A 20130-nucleotide genomic window follows, 5' to 3' on the forward strand; every position below is an offset into this window, starting at 1 on the left:
CACAGTGTCACACACATCACAATCACAGCACAATCACACACACAGTGTCACACACACACCACAATCACACACACAGTGTCACACACACACACACACAAAAAACAACACATTATTAAGACGACAGACTAGGGTTGGAATACATTAGTGCCAGGAAGGTGATGATACGAGCCCCCTGGAAAGAAGGAGAGAAGGGAGAATGGATTAGAGAGACACTCCACCACCTCATGTTCAAAGAGGGATTTGTGTTCTCCTAGCCTGGGCCTTGGCATCTGCTCTCTCTCTCCCCAGAGACAAGGTAATGGGGCCTGGGAACATGTCCTTCTAAAGTGCCTATACATACCCTCCATTAAGAGTCAGTCGTCAGGTAGTTACTATTCTACCATCATTTTCTTTTTGCATGAGATTTACTATAGGTCAAACCTAACAACTGGAGCACATTTACTAAAATAAAGATGAGATTTACTATAGGTCAAACCTAACAACTGGAGCACATTTACTAAAATAAGATGAGATTTACTATAGGTCAAACCTAACAACTGGAGCACATTTACTAAAATAAGATGAGATTTACTATAGGTCAAACCTAACAACTGGAGCACATTTACTAAAATAAGATGAGATTTACTATAGGTCAAACCTAACAACTGGAGCACATTTACTAAAATAAGATGAGATTTACTATAGGTCAAACCTAACAACTGGAGCACATTTACTAAAATAAAGATGAGATTTACTATAGGTCAAACCTAACAACTGGAGCACATTTACTAAAATAAGATGAGATTTACTATAGGTCAATCCTAACAACTGGAGCACATTTACTAAAATAAGATGAGATTTACTATAGGTCAAACCTAACAACTGGAGCGCATTTACTAAAATAAGATGAGATTTACTATAGGTCAAACCTAACAACTGGAGCACATTTACTAAAATAAGATGAGATTTACTATAGGTCAAACCTAACAACTGGAGCGCATTTACTAAAATAAGATGAGATTTACTATAGGTCAAACCTAACAACTGGAGCACATTTACTAAAATAAGATGAGATTTACTATAGGTCAATCCTAACAACTGGAGCACATTTACTAAAATAAGATGAGATTTACTATAGGTCAATCCTAACAACTGGAGCACATTTACTAAAATAAGATGAGATTTACTATAGGTCAAACCTAACAACTGGAGCACATTTACTAAAATAAGAAATTTACTAAGTCAAACCTAACAACTGAGCACATTTACTAAAATAAGATGAGATTTACTATAGGTCAAACCTAACAACTGGAGCACATTTACTAAAATAAGATGAGATTTACTATAGGTCAAACCTAACAACTGGAGCACATTTACTAAAATAAGATGAGATTTACTATAGGTCAAACCTAACAACTGGAGCACATTTACTAAAATAAGATGAGATTTACTATAGGTCAAACCTAACAACTGGAGCACATTTACTAAAATAAGATGAGATTTACTATAGGTCAAACCTAACAACTGGAGCACATTTACTAAAATAAGATGAGATTTACTATAGGTCAAACCTAACAACTGGAGCACATTTACTAAAATAAGATGAGATTTACTATAGGTCAAACCTAACAACTGGAGCACATTTACTAAAATAAGATGAGATTTACTATAGGTCAAACCTAACAACTGGAGCACATTTACTAAAATAAGATGAGATTTACTATAGGTCAAACCTAACAACTGGAGCACATTTACTAAAATAAGATGAGATTTACTATAGGTCAAACCTAACAACTGGAGCACATTTACTAAAATAAGATGAGATTTACTATAGGTCAAACCTAACAACTGGAGCACATTTACTAAAATAAGATGAGATTTACTATAGGTCAAACCTAACAACTGGAGCACATTTACTAAAATAAGATGAGATTTACTATAGGTCAAACCTAACAACTGGAGCACATTTACTAAAATAAGATGAGATTTACTATAGGTCAAACCTAACAACTGGAGCACATTTACTAAAATAAGATGAGATTTACTATAGGTCAAACCTAACAACTGGAGCACATTTACTAAAATAAGATGAGATTTACTATAGGTCAAACCTAACAACTGGAGCACATTTACTAAAATAAGATGAGATTTACTATAGGTCAAACCTAACAACTGGAGCATTTACATTTACTAAACTAAAATAAGATGAGATTTACTATAGGTCAAACCTAACAACTGGAGCACATTTACTAAAATAAGATGAGATTTACTATAGGTCAAACCTAACAACTGGAGCACATTTACTAAAATAAGATGAGATTTACTATAGGTCAAACCTAACAACTGGAGCACATTTACTAAAATAAGATGAGATTTACTATAGGTCAAACCTAACAACTGGAGCACATTTACTAAAATAAGATGAGATTTACTATAGGTCAAACCTAACAACTGGAGCACATTTACTAAAATAAGATGAGATTTACTATAGGTCAAACCTAACAACTGGAGCACATTTACTAAAATAAGATGAGATTTACTATAGGTCAAACCTAACAACTGGAGCACATTTACTAAAATAAGATGAGATTTACTATAGGTCAAACCTAACAACTGGAGCACATTTACTAAAATAAGATGAGATTTACTATAGGTCAAACCTAACAACTGGAGCACATTTACTAAAATAAGATGAGATTTACTATAGGTCAAACCTAACAACTGGAGCACATTTACTAAAATAAGATGAGATTTACTATAGGTCAAACCTAACAACTGGAGCACATTTACTAAAATAAGATGAGATTTACTATAGGTCAAACCTAACAACTGGAGCACATTTACTAAAATAAGATGAGATTTACTATAGGTCAAACCTAACAACTGGAGCACATTTACTAAAATAAGATGAGATTTACTATAGGTCAAACCTAACAACTGGAGCACATTTACTAAAATAAGATGAGATTTACTATAGGTCAAACCTAACAACTGGAGCACATTTACTAAAATAAGATGAGATTTACTATAGGTCAAACCTAACAACTGGAGCACATTTACTAAAATAAGATGAGATTTACTATAGGTCAAACCTAACAACTGGAGCACATTTACTAAAATAAGATGAGATTTACTATAGGTCAAACCTAACAACTGGAGCACATTTACTAAAATAAGATGAGATTTACTATAGGTCAAACCTAACAACTGGAGCACATTTACTAAAATAAGATGAGATTTACTATAGGTCAAACCTAACAACTGGAGCACATTTACTAAAATAAGATGAGATTTACTATAGGTCAAACCTAACAACTGGAGCACATTTACTAAAATAAGATGAGATTTACTATAGGTCAAACCTAACAACTGGAGCACATTTACTAAAATAAGATGAGATTTACTATAGGTCAAACCTAACAACTGGAGCACATTTACTAAAATAAGATGAGATTTACTATAGGTCAAACCTAACAACTGGAGCACATTTACTAAAATAAGGAATATCACGTGTTATTTTTTCACAATGCACTTGTGAAAAATGTAAATCTTTCAGAAGGAAGGAAGCTAAATTACTAGCTTGGGATGAGAAATAGGACTCTGGAAAAATACATTATAGCTCTTTAAAACAAAACAAGATATGCTCTTTAAATCATACACAAGCCACGGGTAAAGAAATTAAGACCATTGATTGACTACATGTCATTTATACTCATCATGATAATTTCCTTAACAAACAGTAATCACTAGAAACACAATTGTCCCTGTCTCCACCTGACATTTACAAACAGCACTAGGAGCTCATCTGCAGCAGAGCTGTCAGACTGAATGCTTTCACTCACTTACATCATATTTCATTCACATTCCTCACGATCGGTGCAGGTACATCCAAACCTGAACATGACTTATCAAGGCTATTCATTTTCTTCTGTGACGGCCGAATCAGAACAACCACTGACAAAGTAATCCCCTACTGTCAACCTGCCAGCTTGTGCATAGCAAGCAGGGGAGTGAGGCTTTCATTCCAGAAATACCACTTTGAATATTTTACAATTACTAAAAGCAATTCAAGGTAAACATTCATATTTCATTTCCATGTCCGGGTATGTACCTCTCTTTCGAGAGTAATTTGTCTGAGATGTGAAAAAGGCATCAATATTTGAATTTCTCTAAAACATATACTGTACATACAGGCCCAACGGTGCCATCATTGCCTAGTGGTCATGATTCTTTTACAAACTGATGGTTTAGCTGTCTTCTATTGAGATGACAAAATGATACATGTACTACTTCACATTAAAAACTCTGATGCCTAATCTAAATCCCTGTTGTCTGACAGTCATGGAGGTTAAGGAAGAAAACAAATAAATATGAGAGAGAGAATAAAGGCCAAAGACTGGGTTCTGATGCCTTGCTCTCTCTTGGTCATTTCTATGATGTGTATTTGCGAGGCCCCACCACAGAGTGGAGCAGCAGGAGCATGAGGATCTCCGCCTTGTAGTGACGCAGGGCCGGGGTCGGCCTCATGTCCTATAAACACAATTCAAATCATTTACATGCTGCACTCATCAAAGCCACCTCTTCCTCCCTCATCACCATAAAGATTCACTGCTGATCTGAGCTCCAATTGCATCTCGGAGCGCCGCCACCGCTGCTAACCTTTGCAACTGCCCAAAATGTTATACATTTTTCAAATACAGCTGTTGACCTATTATTGAGATGGAGAGGAGCCACAGGAGACGAGACGCAAGTCTCTTCCTCTCAGCGCTATAATGGAATGCGTTATTGCATCAGTATTTACACGGCAACACTAAAAGAGAAACAGAATGGAGGGAAAAAGCATTAAATAAAACCATTCTGTTCATGTTGCTCTCTGGGCCAGGCTCTCAGATTTCACATACAACACATCAGTCAGTCAAAACTGAGCGAGTAAAGCTGTGATTCATTGCATTTCAACTAACTTTGGTAGTTTGCAAGCATCCAAGAGGAGCAGACTTGGGTTCAAATACTATTTGAAATATTTCAAACAAGTGAAATATTAATAAAAGTGTAATATATAAAAGTGCCAGATGGGAAGGGTTTACACTTTTGAGACTATTCTATTGGTTAATTACGACAGGCAAGTCTACCAAGTACATATTAAGGATTGTAAATGTTTATAAAATAGTATTTGAACCCAGGTGTGGAGAGGAGCAGTGACACAATATGCAACAATAATGACCCAGCAGTGCTGAAGTGTCTTAGCGTGCTTATAAATTATAAATGTCCAAGATAATGGATGTATGTTCTATAATTCATCATCAAAATGTTTCAAACTGAGTGATATAATATGTGTCATACTATTCGCTAACACAGTGCTTAGCCAAATTAAAATAAATTAATTGGTCAGGGATAAGATGTTGGGTTTTGTTTACTCAGCAACCATTGCTTAATCATTTCAAACAACCAATCCTACCAGACTGATTATCAACCTCTCTGCGTCAGTCTTAATTGCTCTCAACATAACAACTACGATTCCATTCCACCACATCGACTTGAATACTAAGGCATGCAAGGAGGGACATGGCTTTTCCAGTTCCAGTCTGTTTCACTCAAAGCTGTGTGTGCCACTCCATCCTCCTAAGTTCTACTACTACCAGAACCTCTCTACAACTTTGAGTGAGAGGAGAGGGTGGAAGTGTATGTAGAGGAACTGTGACTTTTACCAGGTTGGACATTTAGAGAATCATGAAGAGGTTTGGTGATTCATCAGGCTTCTAAGAACAGCCAGAGGACCAAAGGAAGGTGTGTTGGTGTGTGTGTGTGTGTGTCTTCTGTTGGACTGGGGTCAATCAGTAGTACTGGAGCAGACCAAGGACCACTGGAGAGGCTTGATACATTAGAAGAAATTCTTCATGTCCAGTCTGTCCCATTCCCATCCCTTGTCACATCCAGTGATTTATATACAGTGCCTTGCAAGAGTATTCACCCCCTTGGTATTTTTCCTATTTTGTTGCATTACAACCTGTCATTTAAATATATTTTTTATTTGGATTTCATGTAATGGACATACACAAAATAGTCCAAATTTGTGAAGTGAAATGAAGAAACGTACTTGTTCCAAAAACGTCTAAAAAATAAAAAAAGGGAAAAGTGGTGCGTGGATATGTGTTCATCCCTTTGCTATGAAGCCCCTAAATAAGATCTGGTGCAACCACTTACCTTCAGAAGTCACACAATTAGTCAAATAAAGTCCATATGTGTGCAATCTAAGTGTCACATGATCTCAGTATATATACACCTGTTCTGAAAGGCCCCAGAGTCTGCAACACCACGAAGCAAATGGCACCATGAAGACCAAGGAGCTCTCCAAACAGGTCAGGGACAAAGTTGTGGAGAAGTACAGATCAGGGTTGGGTTATAAAAAATATCAGAAACTTTGAACATCCCACAGAGCACCATTAAATCTATTATTATAAAATGTAAAGAATATGGTACCACAACAAAACTGCCAAGAGAGGCCCGCCCACCAAAACTCACAGACCAGGCAAGGAGGACATTAATCTGAGAGGCAACAAAGAGACCAAAGATAATCCTGAAGGAGCTGCAAAGCGCCCAAAATATAACTTTTTGGTAAAAACTCAACTTGTCGTGTTTGGAGGAAAAAGAATGCTGAGTTGCATCCAAACCTACCATACCTACTGTGAAGCATGGGGGTGGAAACATCATGCTTTGGGGCTGTTTTTCTGCAAAGGGACCAGGATGACTGATCCGTGTAAAGGAAAGAATGAATGGGGCCATGTATCGTGAGATTTTGAGTGAAAACCTCCTTCCATCAGCAAGGGCATTGAAGATGAAACGTGGCTGGGTCTTTCAGCATGACAATGATCCCAAACACACCGCCCGGGCAATGAAGGAGTGGCTTCGTAAGAAGCATTTCAAGGTCCTGGAATGGCCTAGCCAGTCTCCAGATCTCAACCCCATAGAAAATCTTTGGAGGGAGTTGAAAGTCCGTGTTGTCCAGCAACAGCCCCAAAACATCACTGCTCTAGAGGAGATCTGCATGGAGGAATGGGCCAAAATACCAGCAACAGTGTGTGAAAACCTCGTGAAGACTTACAGAAAACATTTGACCTCTGTCATTGCCAACAAAGGGTATATAACAAAGTATTGAGCTAAACTTTTGTTATTGACCAAATACTTATTTTCCACCATAATTTGCAAATAAATTTATTAAAAATCCTACAATTTGATTTTCTGGAGAGAAAAAAAACAAATTTTGTCTGTCATAGTTGAAGTGTACCTATGATGAAAATTACAGGCCTTGCTTATCTTTTTAAGTGGGAGAACTTGCACAATTGGTGGCTGACTAAATACTTTTTTGCCCCACTGTATATACTAGGCTGTGTCAGAGGAAGGCCCAAAAAATTGTTGAAGTCCCCAGTCACCTAAGCAATAGACTGTTCTCTCTGCGACCGCATGGCAAGCTCTACCGAAACACCAAGTCTAGGTCCAAAAGGCTTCTTAGAAGGTTCACACCCAAGCCATGAAATTGCTGAACAATAAATCACATGGCCACCCGGACTATTTACATTGACACTCCCCATTTTGACACTGCTACTACTCGCTGTTTTATCTATGCATGGTCACTTTACCCCTACCTACTTGTACAATTTACCTTGACGAAGCTGTAACCCTGTTTAAAGCCTTGTTATTGATATTTGATTTACTTACTTTTCATTTTATTTTGTACTTTAGGTTTTTTAGTAAATATTTTCTGAACTCTATTTCTTGAACTGCATTGTTGGTTAATGGCTTGTAAGTAAGCATTTCATGGTAAGGTGTTGTATTTGGTACATGTGACAAATACAATTTGATTTGAGTAAGCATATTGCACACAAAAACTGAACATCTTCCCTATATAAAAAATAAAAAAAATCTGTTAGTCATTAAATCAAATATATGTGGGATTTTTATGATTATATTTAGGCCCTGTGCTGTGTATGAAGTTATAGAAGTACTATACGGCATATTCTATTACAATCAGGTTAGTTTCCCTTTAAAAGTCAACCATCAGGACGACATAAAATACAAAGGAGGAGATCAACACATGCAGACATTTGCAATCAAAACAACAACAACAACACACACGCACACACACACACACGCACGACAACACACACACGCACGCACACACATGGAGGAGCGAGAAATTCAGAGTCGCTGCCTTCAATCTAAAGGAGCTGTGGCAGTAAACAGAGAATAAAAGAAACAATTTACATGCAAATCAAAGTTTATCATCTCAATCTCTTTATGCCCGTATCCCCTGCAAATGTGCATTCATATGCACAAAGGCATTCACTTAGCTGTTACCCAAGTTTACACGCCTCAGCATTTTCTATTTGGAAAAGGCAGGGTGCATGTACATTTAATGGGCATCCCTCTCTATTTGTCAGAGCTGTGAGAAATCTGTGTGTGTGTGTGTGTGTGTGTGCATGAGTCTCTGTGTGTGTGTGTGTGTGTGTTTATGTGCATGAGTCTGTGTGTGTCTGTGTGTGTGTGTGCACCTGCGTCAGTGCGTGCGTGTGTGTCCCACTCCCTGCGTGTCAGTCTGCGCAGATGGCTGCATGTATCAGTGCATGAAATGAAGCCCTGCTCTGCAATGACAGGCCCAGGATATTGTAGGCAAATGGATGTTACATTTACTCTGCTTCAGCCACAAACAGGCCTATGCTATGAAAAATTAACTGTACTCTTGGCTAAAAGCACAGGAAATTGGTTTATGAGATAAGCCACAGAAATCCTATTTGCTAGCTCCAGTATATCCGCCTGTCTGTCTGTCAGATCTCTGGGTAAAGTCCTTTGGCTTCCTCTATTAAGGAGTCAGTCCACAGTCATACTGTCAGGGGTAATCCACGGTGATAGGAGAAACAAAGAGATGTCAAATGGAGTTAGGATATCTCTTAGAGATCCTGAGCCTATGTGATGTGGCTGGCCTAGCGTTGCTCTATGTGAGCTACTGATGAGAAAGAGATGCATAGCTTTGTTCAGCCACTAGAGGGAAATGATACAAATCCACAACCCTTTAATGATGAAGCTGCCTCACCACAATCCTTCACATCAAGCTGCCTCATCAAACAGGACAGGCTCCTGCTACTATGAGCTGCTCTGGCTTGTGGAAGGCTACTTACTATATATCTGTTCTAGAGTATAACAACAGCTCGTGGATATGATGTTAAAGGGACTGCATTCAGCTTGATGATATGGGCCAAGATTGCCATTGGTTCAATACAGCACAATGTACAGTAGCATACTGTATGGAAACAAAGGTAGCAAACATGAGTCAAGAAACACCTATGTCTTTAAACAAAACACATTTCTAAGTGAGATAATGACAACAAGCCAAAGTCTATGTTGCCTTGTGTGGTGCCCAATTAAATAGTTCACCATGATTTTCCTGACTGCACTTCTTTCAGTACATAATGTATTTACACCGCATGACCACCAGATGTCAGCCTTTCACCTCATATTGCATCACACTGAGAGTTTAGAGATGGAGCATAATCTGGCCCAGACTGAGAGGACCTCCATGTATGCAATGTTGAATGAGTTACATTTTATGACTTTCTTTGGTGGTTACCTTGGTCTACTACAATTTAAATAAATACAATAAATACAAATACAATTTAAGTCCTAATGAAAGGAAAATATCAAAGCAGAAGCTGCTCAATGTCTGTTGTTGAGCCATTCGACACATTCAACAAACCGCCATTATGTTGTATAGGCTGCTATACTCTACCAAACCTGTCATACTGAGCAGCCTATGAACATAGGCCTATTATTGGGCCAATGGGTCCTAGTACCATCTTCATTAGAATTTCAACTGAAATTGTGTTTGTGGGTCAGATTGTGATTTTTGGGAGGACAAAATTTACCAATAACCATATATCTGCCAATTACAGCAGGAAATTAAAAAGTTCCGTTGTTCCACACTGAGTTCTCTTAAATTGCCATTCCAAAGCGCAATTGTCCAAGAAATTTGTTTAAAATGTTGATTTCTTACACAGTGACAATAATGACATATCATGAGAATGATAAGCATGAGACTAAAATTTTTTGAATATCGGTTATCGATGGGATTGTCACACGATATCGATATATCAGCTCTAATCTCCATGACACCACTAGAGATGATGTAATGTCACCATCGTGGTTGAATTATGAAATTGCCTTCGTTTTGCCATAGACTACTTATTTTCCAAGATTATCATTTGTTTTCCATAATACATTTTCCAAGAGGCACATTTTGGAATAAAAAGACAGTCCCACAAGATCAGCACAGAGGCTGTGTGTTGAGATTAAGGGATGATTTACTTTGCATCCATTGGTAGGCATTGTCACCACTGTTCACCATCAGAGTCCAAACAGCAAACGGTCCAATTGTAAACTCTCAGATGAAAAATACCACAATAAAGTGCATTCCATGACATGTTCACATGGAACTAGTGCTTGATATAGCTGGTGATTGATGTAGCCTAGTCCATGAGAGCAACATTACTATACTTATCATGATTTGGAGCTATACATCATTTTTTAGTTAACATAACATTTGTTTAAAATAGTATTTTGGGTTATGGTAAGATATAGTATTAGGAGACAGTCTAAGCTTGCTAAGGTACATTCTTAGAAAAAGGGTTCCCAACAGGTTCTTCAGCTGACCCATAGAACACTTTTTTTCCAGGTAGGACGCTTTTTGGTTCCATGTAGAACTCTCTCTGGAAAGAGTTTTACATGGAACTCAAAGGGGTTCTACCTCGAACCAAAAAGGGTTCCTCAAAGGGTCCTGCTGTGGGGACAGCTGAATAACTCTTAGTTTCAAGATAGCATATTTTCTTCTATGAATGAAGTAGTAAGCCACACCTAGGTCTAGGTACTAAATGTACTGTTCCTTGCTGCAACAGGTGTCAGGGAAACATTTTTGCTAACGCCTTTTGTAGGCATTTTGCTAACATAATCAGAAAGGTCTTAAGAGGGGCGCTGCTCACCTTGTAGCCAGGACAGAACAGGTGAACTCTCAACTTCAGGGCCTGGTTAGAGAGCAACTTTGCTTTAAAGCTGCGTTTGCCTTTGCCTTGCAGCGTGTTGGATTTATTGAACATATGCGGTCAAACTATATGTACAGCGGCCTGACAGAAATGGTAGCAGAAGTCTAATGTTGAACTTTTGTTGAATACATATCCAGATGATGTTGCGTACTATTTTGCGCAATCCCTGTCGATTTTCCCTATCTGTTTGGTTTCATTGTTAATCTATCTACTATTTATGCTGGATTCGTGCCTTCATTGTACCCGCTTCAATGTATGCGCAAATACAACATTGAAGGCCTAGCCTACAATGCAAAGAAAACAGACCACAGAGGCTAGGAATTACGCGGTAAACTCGTAATTGGAACAGGTATCCGGTTACATTTCTCCAACGTTCCCCGATTTGGGGAGACTGCGCAGTCTGTAGCCTACACTTCCCGTGGAAAGCAGCATACAAAATTGCATGTGTAAGCACAACTGAGTTAGCAGACCTGGGTTGCAGTGCAGAATGTCCCGTTGAGGAGAAGATAAAGCAACAGAAGAGGCAAGAGGACATCCAACCCAGAAACGTTGTGTTTTTCTCCATCCTGATTACATACACAGCGATTCTCCACCGGAGAAAGATGGGGTGCCAGACGGCATTTAGCCCCCGACACCTTGTCCTCAAAGTGTTTTTGGTACAGTTCATCGCCTTTCTCCAGAAAACCTCTGCAGCCCCCTCGCCCATTATCAAGTTCCCAGGAGACGATAGTCCAAAAACAGACAAAGAAGTGGCTCTGGTAAGTGTTCCTTAAACAACTTTTCATAGTGGGAATGTAATGTGACTTTTGCTTCAAAATACTTTATCGGTTATTTTCAATAAATTTAGGAATAGCAAACTTAAATGCCATTCTACCATTTGTGAGTTACTTTAAAATGACAAATCATTCATGAAATTAATAATGTTTTGGCTTCAGATACCCACTGGGTATCCAACTGTTTCCACGTCATTTCAATTCAATTACATTAAACCAACGTGGAATAGACATTGAATTGACACCAGTGGGGATGTTTCATTGTGTAACGCACACAAATGTTCATGCATTCATTGATACAGTATGTCTACATGGATGAATGCACTATATAGAGTAGGAAGGCATCAGAATATATCCTATATCAACTCATAGGCTTGTCTTGTATTCTCTTCTGCAGCACTATCTGAACAAGTTCTATGGCTGCCCACAAGACAGATGTAATCTCATGGTGCTGAAAGACACCCTGAAGAAGATGCAGAAGTTCTTCTCTCTGCAAGAGACGGGCGAGATCGACCCCAAGACAGTGGAGATCATGAAGAAGCCCCGCTGTGGAGTTCCTGATGTTGCCCAATACAACTTCTTCCACAGGAAACCCAAGTGGCAGCAAAACGCCATCACCTACAGGTCAGTGGTCAAAACATGTTCGTTTGGCCCAAATAGTGTTCTGGTATAGGGAGTTGTGCATTAGGCTTTGAACCAAATGTGCAATAGGGTTGTACTCCATATAACTCCCTATGTTGTTGTGCAATGTGCTGACTGCTGAACAAAGGAAATGACTAAGGAAATGACTCCTCCAGCCCCTGCAGTTTGTTTTGGGGAGATGAAAACCTCAACTATGTGCTGCCCACCAACCCAACCACAATCTGCTAACTCCAAGATTCATGTACAATGTGTGCTTGCTTGATATGTTTTATTTGAGGTTAAGAAGAGAGCAAAGTTCTGTTGTTTACATCAGCCCTTTCTGTGTCCTCATGACCACTCAGACTCACTGTATGTACCATGGAGAAAAACAAAGATGGGGAGGAGTTAACCAAAACAACAAGAGACAGAGCGTTATCCTGCTCAGACAGGCTCACATAGCAGGGGTTAGTTGCTGGACTCTCTCATGGAGCATTCTAACCACATGAGTCATAGGCAAGGCCTGAAGACTGATGGACTTTATGTCCAGAAGGGGAGCTCTGTTGTATTGCTTTTGTCCTGTAAATAGAAGAGAGATGCTTTTTCTGCATTTTGAGGGTTTTTAAATGCTGACGTTGGTCCCTCTTCTGCTTGTAGTACATGTATTTCCTCAAGCATACCTAGTCAATCACACAGTAATATTCCATTATGTAAGATGTATCATGCAGCACATCTTCATCCAGGGATGAGCTGTTTAATGAGTCTCCTCCTCAGTTTCTCCTCTCTGTGTTCCACCTCTCAGGATTCTAGGCCACTCTCCTGACCTGGACGAGGAGACTATTGATGACGCCTTCTTAAGGGCCTTCAAAGTCTGGAGTGACGTCACCCCACTCAAGTTCACCCGCCTCATGGATGGAGAGGCTGACATCATGATTAACTTTGGCCGCAACGGTACGGTATTACAGAACAGTTTTGACTTTTATATTCTGCTGAATGTACTGTATGAAACGTCAGTAATGCCAGATGATGAGTAGCCTAGTTAAACCAGACTTAATTCTGCTCTTACCTTCGTTCAGACTAGTTTAACCAGGCTACTCATCATCCGGCTATTGCGCAAAAGGGCGGAATTGGCTGGGAACTAGATTAGATGATGGGTGCTCAGTGCTGCTAATCGTATAGTGTAGTACCGTAGGCCTGCCTATGTGTGAGTTACTAGTTGCTCTTTCTCTGGGTTCCCTGTGTCTCACATAAAGTCAATATTCTCTTGGGTCGAGGCCAGACATCACGTAAGAACATATAGAGGTCACTGTCTGTGGTCAAAACAAGCCCAGAATGACATGTTTTCATTACATGTCTTCATGGCACCATCTCATACGTTATCTACTCTGTTGAAGTCTAACACTAGCTACTTCAGAAACACTTCTATTCTGAGTTCAATCCATCCAGTAAGGCTGTAATTGTATACTGATCTGTGCCTTGAGTCCTTTTGTTTTGACCCTTGTTATGTGAATCCACAGAGCATGGTGATGGCTACCCCTTCGATGGTAAAGATGGTCTGCTGGCTCATGCCTTCGCTCCTGGACCAGGCACCGGAGGAGACTCCCACTTTGATGACGACGAGCAGTGGACCCTGGGAGAAGGACAAGGTACTGGAGACTGTACTGTCTGAGTTGTAAATACGAGTTCATCCTGATCTAATATATAAACCTACTTGTTTTTACTAATCACCTATTTATTCATGGTCACACATTTTTAAAGCAATTTGCGGTTAACATTTCACCAATGAAATGGAGATAGCTGGACCACACAGTATCTGAAACAGCTCTGTTTGAGCTCTTTGGATCATCCCCTCTCCCCTCACCCCCATCCCCCTCCTCTCCACAGTTGTGAAGGTGAAGTTTGGTAATGCAGAGGGGGAGTTCTGTAAGTTCCCCTTCATGTTTATGGGGAAGGAGTACAACAGCTGTACCAATCAGGGCCGTGATGATGGATTCCTCTGGTGCTCCACCACATACAACTTTGACGACGACGGCAAATACGGTTTCTGTCCCCATGAGTGTGAGTAGGAGCCAACATGGCTGTGTTTTTCTTTTTCCTCTAAAGACTTCCTGGGTTTCTGTCCCCATGAGTGTGAGTAGGAGCCAACATGGCTGTTCTTTTTCCTCTAAAGACTTCCTGGGTTTCTGTCCCCGGGTTTCTGTCCCCATGAGTGTGAGTAGGAGCCAACATGGCTGTGTTTTTCTTTTTCCTCTAAAGACTTCCTGGGTTTCTGTCCCCATGAGTGTGAGTAGGAGCCAACATGGCTGTGTTTTTCTTTTTCCTCTAAAGACTTCCTGGGTTTCTGTCCCCATGAGTGTGAGTAGGAGCCAACATGGCTGTTCTTTTTCCTCTAAAGACTTCCTGGGTTTCTGTCCCCATGAGTGTGAGTAGGAGCCAACATGGCTGTTCTTTTTCCTCTAAAGACTTCCTGGGTTTCTGTCCCCGGGTTTCTGTCCCCATGAGTGTGAGTAGGAGCCAACATGGCTGTGTTTTTCTTTTTCCTCTAAAGACTTCCTGGGTTTCTGTCCCCATGAGTGTGAGTAGGAGCCAACATGGCTGTTCTTTTTCCTCTAAAGAGTTCCTGGGTTTCTGTCCCCATGAGTGTGAGTAGGAGCCAACATGGCTGTTCTTTTTCTTTTTCCTCTAAATAATTCCTGGGTTTCTGTCCCCATGAGTGTGAGTAGGAGCCAACATGGCTGTGTTTTTCTTTTTCCTCTAAAGACTTCCTGGGTTTCTGTCCCCATGAGTGTGAGTAGGAGCCAACATGGCTGTGTTTTTCTTTTTCCTCTAAAGACTTCCTGGGTTTCTGTCCCCATGAGTGTGAGTAGGAGCCAACATGGCTGTTCTTTTTCTTTTTCCTCTAAAGAGTTCATGGGTTTCTGTCCCCATGAGTGTGAGTAGGAGCCAACATGGCTGTTCTTTTTCTTTTTCCTCTAAAGAGTTCATGGGTTTCTGTCCCCATGAGTGTGAGTAGGAGCCAACATGGCTGTTCTTTTTCCTCTAAAGAGTTCCTGGGTTTCTGTCCCCATGAGTGTGAGTAGGAGCCAACATGGCTGTTCTTTTTTTTCCTCTAAAGAGTTCCTGGGTTTCTGTCCCCATGAGTGTGAGTAGGAGCCAACATGGCTGTTCTTTTTCCTCTAAAGAGTTCCTGGGTTTCTGTCCCCATGAGTGTGAGTAGGAGCCAACATGGCTGTTCTTTTTCTTTCTCCTCTAAAGACTTCCTGGGTTTCTGTCCCCATGAGTGTGAGTAGGAGCCAACATGGCTGTGTTTTTCTTTTTCCTCTAAAGACTTCCTGTGAATGTATTGTGCAAAACAGTTATAGTGTGCATATTGATATCTACATGGACTGTATAAAGTTAAGAGTGTTGCATTCAGCAGTCCCTCAAGGAATGTCTATTGTGGTGTTTTAGCTATAGTTTCTGACGAGGACTTGGCCAGGAGTTACTCCAGATGAGAGGTTTGTGATTAGTTAGAAGAAGCTGTGTTGCTGTTGGACTGGGACCAAATGGGTGGGAGTACATTCTGGGAAACTAGTGTTGTTGTCTGGGTCATAAAATACTCCCACTTCTCTGTGTTGCTGGGCAAGATTCATGAAGCTTTTCATCAGTCCTTTTGTCTGTCTGTTTGTGCTGCTGTCCATGGTACTGACATTAGGGTATAGACTCACCATAAATGAGCGCAAAGACATATTGATACATATAGGCTTACAGTCGACTCATATGAGACCAACAGTCTTATGAAACATCCTAACTGGTTATCCTTTGATCTTGAAAAAATGGCCTACTCAGTGAAGTCTTGTGAAACATTTCTCTTGTTGATAGTTTTATACACTGCTGATATACTGTAGCAATAAACATTTTAGTCTGGACAGAGTGGATGTGTAACACCCTGACAAACAATGATTTTGCGGTTCAGTTAGCTTAAGATTGAGTCTGTGAAATCACTCAAACTCAGGCTCAACGTAACTGCCATGACATTTGATTAAATGATGGAAACCTACTGTAAACTCTGTATAGATAATTCCTTCAACTTCCTGTGTTACAGTGCTGTTCACCCTGGGTGGAAACGCGGACGGAGCTCCCTGTAAGTTCCCTTTCACGTTCCAAGGGGAGAACTATGATGGTTGCACCACTCAGGGGCGTGACGACGGCTACCGCTGGTGTGCTACGACTGAGAACTATGACAATGACAAGTCCTATGGGTTCTGCCCTGAAACAGGTGGGTTCCCAGTTCATACTGCCCAAGTCCGAAGGTGTCTCTCCGTCCATATAGCATACAAGCCTTATCAGCTGTGTTAACCCAAACAGCTAACGGCACTGATGCATCCAACAGACCTGACTGTTGCATGGAAACCATAATCTGAGGATTATATTGAAATATGTGTGTGCTTTCGATTATACTTGAGCCAGGTTGTTTGTGTGCTAGCGTGTGTTAGTGGTGCGCGGGTCAGCTGTTTCTTCACCCGCCCACTATTGCTATTAACCCATCCGCAACCGCCCAACTATATGTGATAGTGAAAATCTGAGGCCCTCACCCAACCCCAACCTGTGTGTCAGGTATGCGTAAATGGCTGTAAGGGAGTCAGGTGCAGGAGAACAGATATTGGGTAGCCAACGGAGCCTTTTATTTAGGCAAACCAAAAGCACACGGCAAAGTGAACACGAAATAGCAATACGGGTTAACATAACCCAGAGCAACAGACTACCGTGTAAATAACATGAAACAGAATAAACAATACCACACAAAGACATGGGGAAACAGAGGGTTAGATACACAACACATAATGAGGGAAATGAGAACCAGGTGTGTGGAAAAACGAGACAAAACAAATGAAAAATGAAAAATGGATCGGCGATGGCTAGAAGACCGGTGACGTCGACCGCCGAACACCGGCCGAACAAGGAGAGGCATCGACTTCGGCAGAAGTCGTGGCACCGTGAATGTAGAAAATGTTTTATAGGCTACAGTCAAAGATGGCAAAAAAAAAATTGACGGGGTACAGGATATGTTTTTTGCCTGATTTAAATGTGTCTGCTTATAATTTGACATTTTGGTGGGCTATTTGTTCGTCAACTTGTCTATAATTAGATATATGTAGCTGTCATTATACAGTGCACACATTTTGTTACGTTACAGCCTTATTCAAAAACAAAATATATGTTTATCCCATAATGACAAAGCGAAAAGAGGTTTTTAGAATTTAGTGCAAATTTATTAAAAATACAAATCTGAAATACCTTATTTACATACACTAATGTTAAAAAGTTTGGGGTCACTTAGAAATGTCCTTGTTTTCCATGAAAACATACATGAAATGAGTTGCAAAATGAATAGGAAATATAGTCAAGATGTTGACAAGGTTATAAATAATGATTTTTAAAAAATATATATACATTTTTTTTTAGCCCTTTTTCTCCCCAATTTTGTGGTATCCAATTGTTTAGTAGCTACTATCTTTCCCAAAAGCATTATTTGGCTTTCTGCTCATTCCCAAAAGCATTATTTGGCTTTCTGCTCATTCCAAAAAAGCATTATTTGGCTTTCTGCTCATTCCCAAAAGCATTATTTGGCTTTCTGCTCATACCCAAAAGCATTATTTGGCTTTCTGCTCATTCCCAAAAGCATTATTTGGCTTTCTGCTCATTCCCAAAAGCATTATTTGGCTTTCTGCTCATTCCCAAAAGCATTATTTGGCTTTCTGCTCATTCCCAAAAGCATTATTTGGCTTTCTGCTCATTCCCAAAAGCATTATTTGACTTTCTGCTCATTCCCAAAAGCATTATTTGACTTTCTGCTCATTCCCAAAAGCATTATTTGGCTTTCTGCTCATTCCCAAAAGCATTATTTGGCTTCCTGCTCATTCCCAAAAGCATTATTTGGCTTTCTGCTCATTCCCAAAAGCATTATTTGGCTTTCTGCTCATTCCCAAAAGCATTATTTGGCTTTCTGCTCATTCCCAAAAGCATTATTTGGCTTTCTGCTCATTCCCAAAAGCATTATTTGGCTTTCTGCTCATTCCCAAAAGCATTATTTGGCTTTCTGCTCATTCCCAAAAGCATTATTTGGCTTTCTGCTCATTCCCAAAAGCATTATTTGGCTTTCTGCTCATTCCCAAAAGCATTATTTGGCTTTCTGCTCATTCCCAAAAGCATTATTTGGCTTTCTGCTCATTCCCAAAAGCATTATTTGGCTTTCTGCTCATTCCCAAAAGCATTATTTGGCTTTCTGCTCATTCCCAAAAGCATTATTTGGCTTTCTGCTCATTCCCAAAAGCATTATTTGGCTTTCTGCTCATTCCCAAAAGCATTATTTGGCTTTCTGCTCATTCCCAAAAGCATTATTTGGCTTTCTGCTCATTCCCAAAAGCATTATTTGGCTTTCTGCTCATTCCCAAAAGCATTATTTGGCTTTCTGCTCATTCCCAAAAGCATTATTTGACTTTCTGCTCATTCCCAAAAGCATTATTTGACTTTCTGCTCATTCCCAAAAGCATTATTTGGCTTTCTGCTCATTCCCAAAAGCATTATTTGGCTTCCTGCTCATTCCCAAAAGCATTATTTGGCTTTCTGCTCATTCCCAAAAGCATTATTTGGCTTTCTGCTCATTCCCAAAAGCATTATTTGGCTTTCTGCTCATTCCCAAAAGCATTATTTGGCTTTCTGCTCATTCCCAAAAGCATTATTTGGCTTTCTGCTCATTCCCAAAAGCATTATTTGGCTTTCTGCTCATTCCCAAAAGCATTATTTGGCTTTCTGCTCATTCCCAAAAGCATTATTTGGCTTTCTGCTCATTCCCAAAAGCATTATTTGGCTTTCTGCTCATTCCCAAAAGCATTATTTGGCTTTCTGCTCATTCCCAAAAGCATTATTTGGCTTTCTGCTCATTCCCAAAAGCATTATTTGGCTTTCTGCTCATTCCCAAAAGCATTATTTGACTTTCTGCTCATTCCCAAAAGCATTATTTGACTTTCTGCTCATTCCCAAAAGCATTATTTGGCTTTCTGCTCATTCCCAAAAGCATTATTTGGCTTCCTGCTCATTCCCAAAAGCATTATTTGGCTTTCTGCTCATTCCCAAAAGCATTATTTGGCTTTCTGCTCATTCCCAAAAGCATTATTTGGCTTTCTGCTCATTCCCAAAAGCATTATTTGGCTTTCTGCTCATTCCCAAAAGCATTATTTGGCTTTCTGCTCATTCCCAAAAGCATTATTTGGCTTTCTGCTCATTCCCAAAAGCATTATTTGGCTTTCTGCTCATTCCCAAAAGCATTATTTGGCTTTCTGCTCATTCCCAAAAGCATTATTTGGCTTTCTGCTCATTCCCAAAAGCATTATTTGGCTTTCTGCTCATTCCCAAAAGCATTATTTGGCTTTCTGCTCATTCCCAAAAGCATTATTTGGCTTTCTGCTCATTCCCAAAAGCATTATTTGGCTTTCTGCTCATTCCCAAAAGCATTATTTGGCTTTCTGCTCATTCCCAAAAGCATTATTTGACTTTCTGCTCATTCCCAAAAGCATTATTTGACTTTCTGCTCATTCCCAAAAGCATTATTTGACTTTCTGCTCATTCCCAAAAGCATTATTTGGCTTTCTGCTCATTCCCAAAAGCATTATTTGGCTTTCTGCTCATTCCCAAAA

General features: G+C 39.8%; 1 protein-coding gene and 1 long non-coding RNA gene across 5 annotated transcripts in view; both read left to right on the forward strand.

Moving 5' to 3' along the window:
• The first annotated feature begins 242 nt into the window (after positions 1-242).
• Positions 243-2335, forward strand: LOC127913219 (uncharacterized). 4 transcript variants are annotated; one of them, XR_008085323.1, is made up of 3 exons: positions 243-413; positions 469-630; positions 2201-2335. It is a non-coding gene; the product is annotated as an uncharacterized LOC127913219 (long non-coding RNA). The 4 variants fall into 4 exon arrangements; XR_008085318.1 differs by lacking the exon at positions 469-630 and adding an exon at positions 1922-2083; XR_008085324.1 differs by lacking the exon at positions 469-630 and adding an exon at positions 1922-2137 and having other exon boundaries at positions 2201-2299.
• Positions 2336-11494: 9159 nt separating this feature from the next.
• The window catches only part of LOC118381591 (72 kDa type IV collagenase-like), a 35709-nt gene continuing 27073 nt past the window's right edge, over positions 11495-20130 (forward strand). The window contains exons 1-6 of the mRNA XM_052484928.1: positions 11495-11821; positions 12234-12460; positions 13257-13405; positions 13972-14100; positions 14339-14512; positions 16539-16712. Coding sequence (XP_052340888.1) covers positions 11666-11821; positions 12234-12460; positions 13257-13405; positions 13972-14100; positions 14339-14512; positions 16539-16712 — 1009 coding nt within the window. The 5' untranslated portion in view covers positions 11495-11665. The remainder of the gene's footprint in view (positions 11822-12233; positions 12461-13256; positions 13406-13971; positions 14101-14338; positions 14513-16538; positions 16713-20130) is intronic.

Source organism: Oncorhynchus keta, chromosome 2 (genome assembly GCF_023373465.1).
Source record: "Oncorhynchus keta strain PuntledgeMale-10-30-2019 chromosome 2, Oket_V2, whole genome shotgun sequence".
NCBI lineage: Eukaryota > Metazoa > Chordata > Actinopteri > Salmoniformes > Salmonidae > Oncorhynchus > Oncorhynchus keta.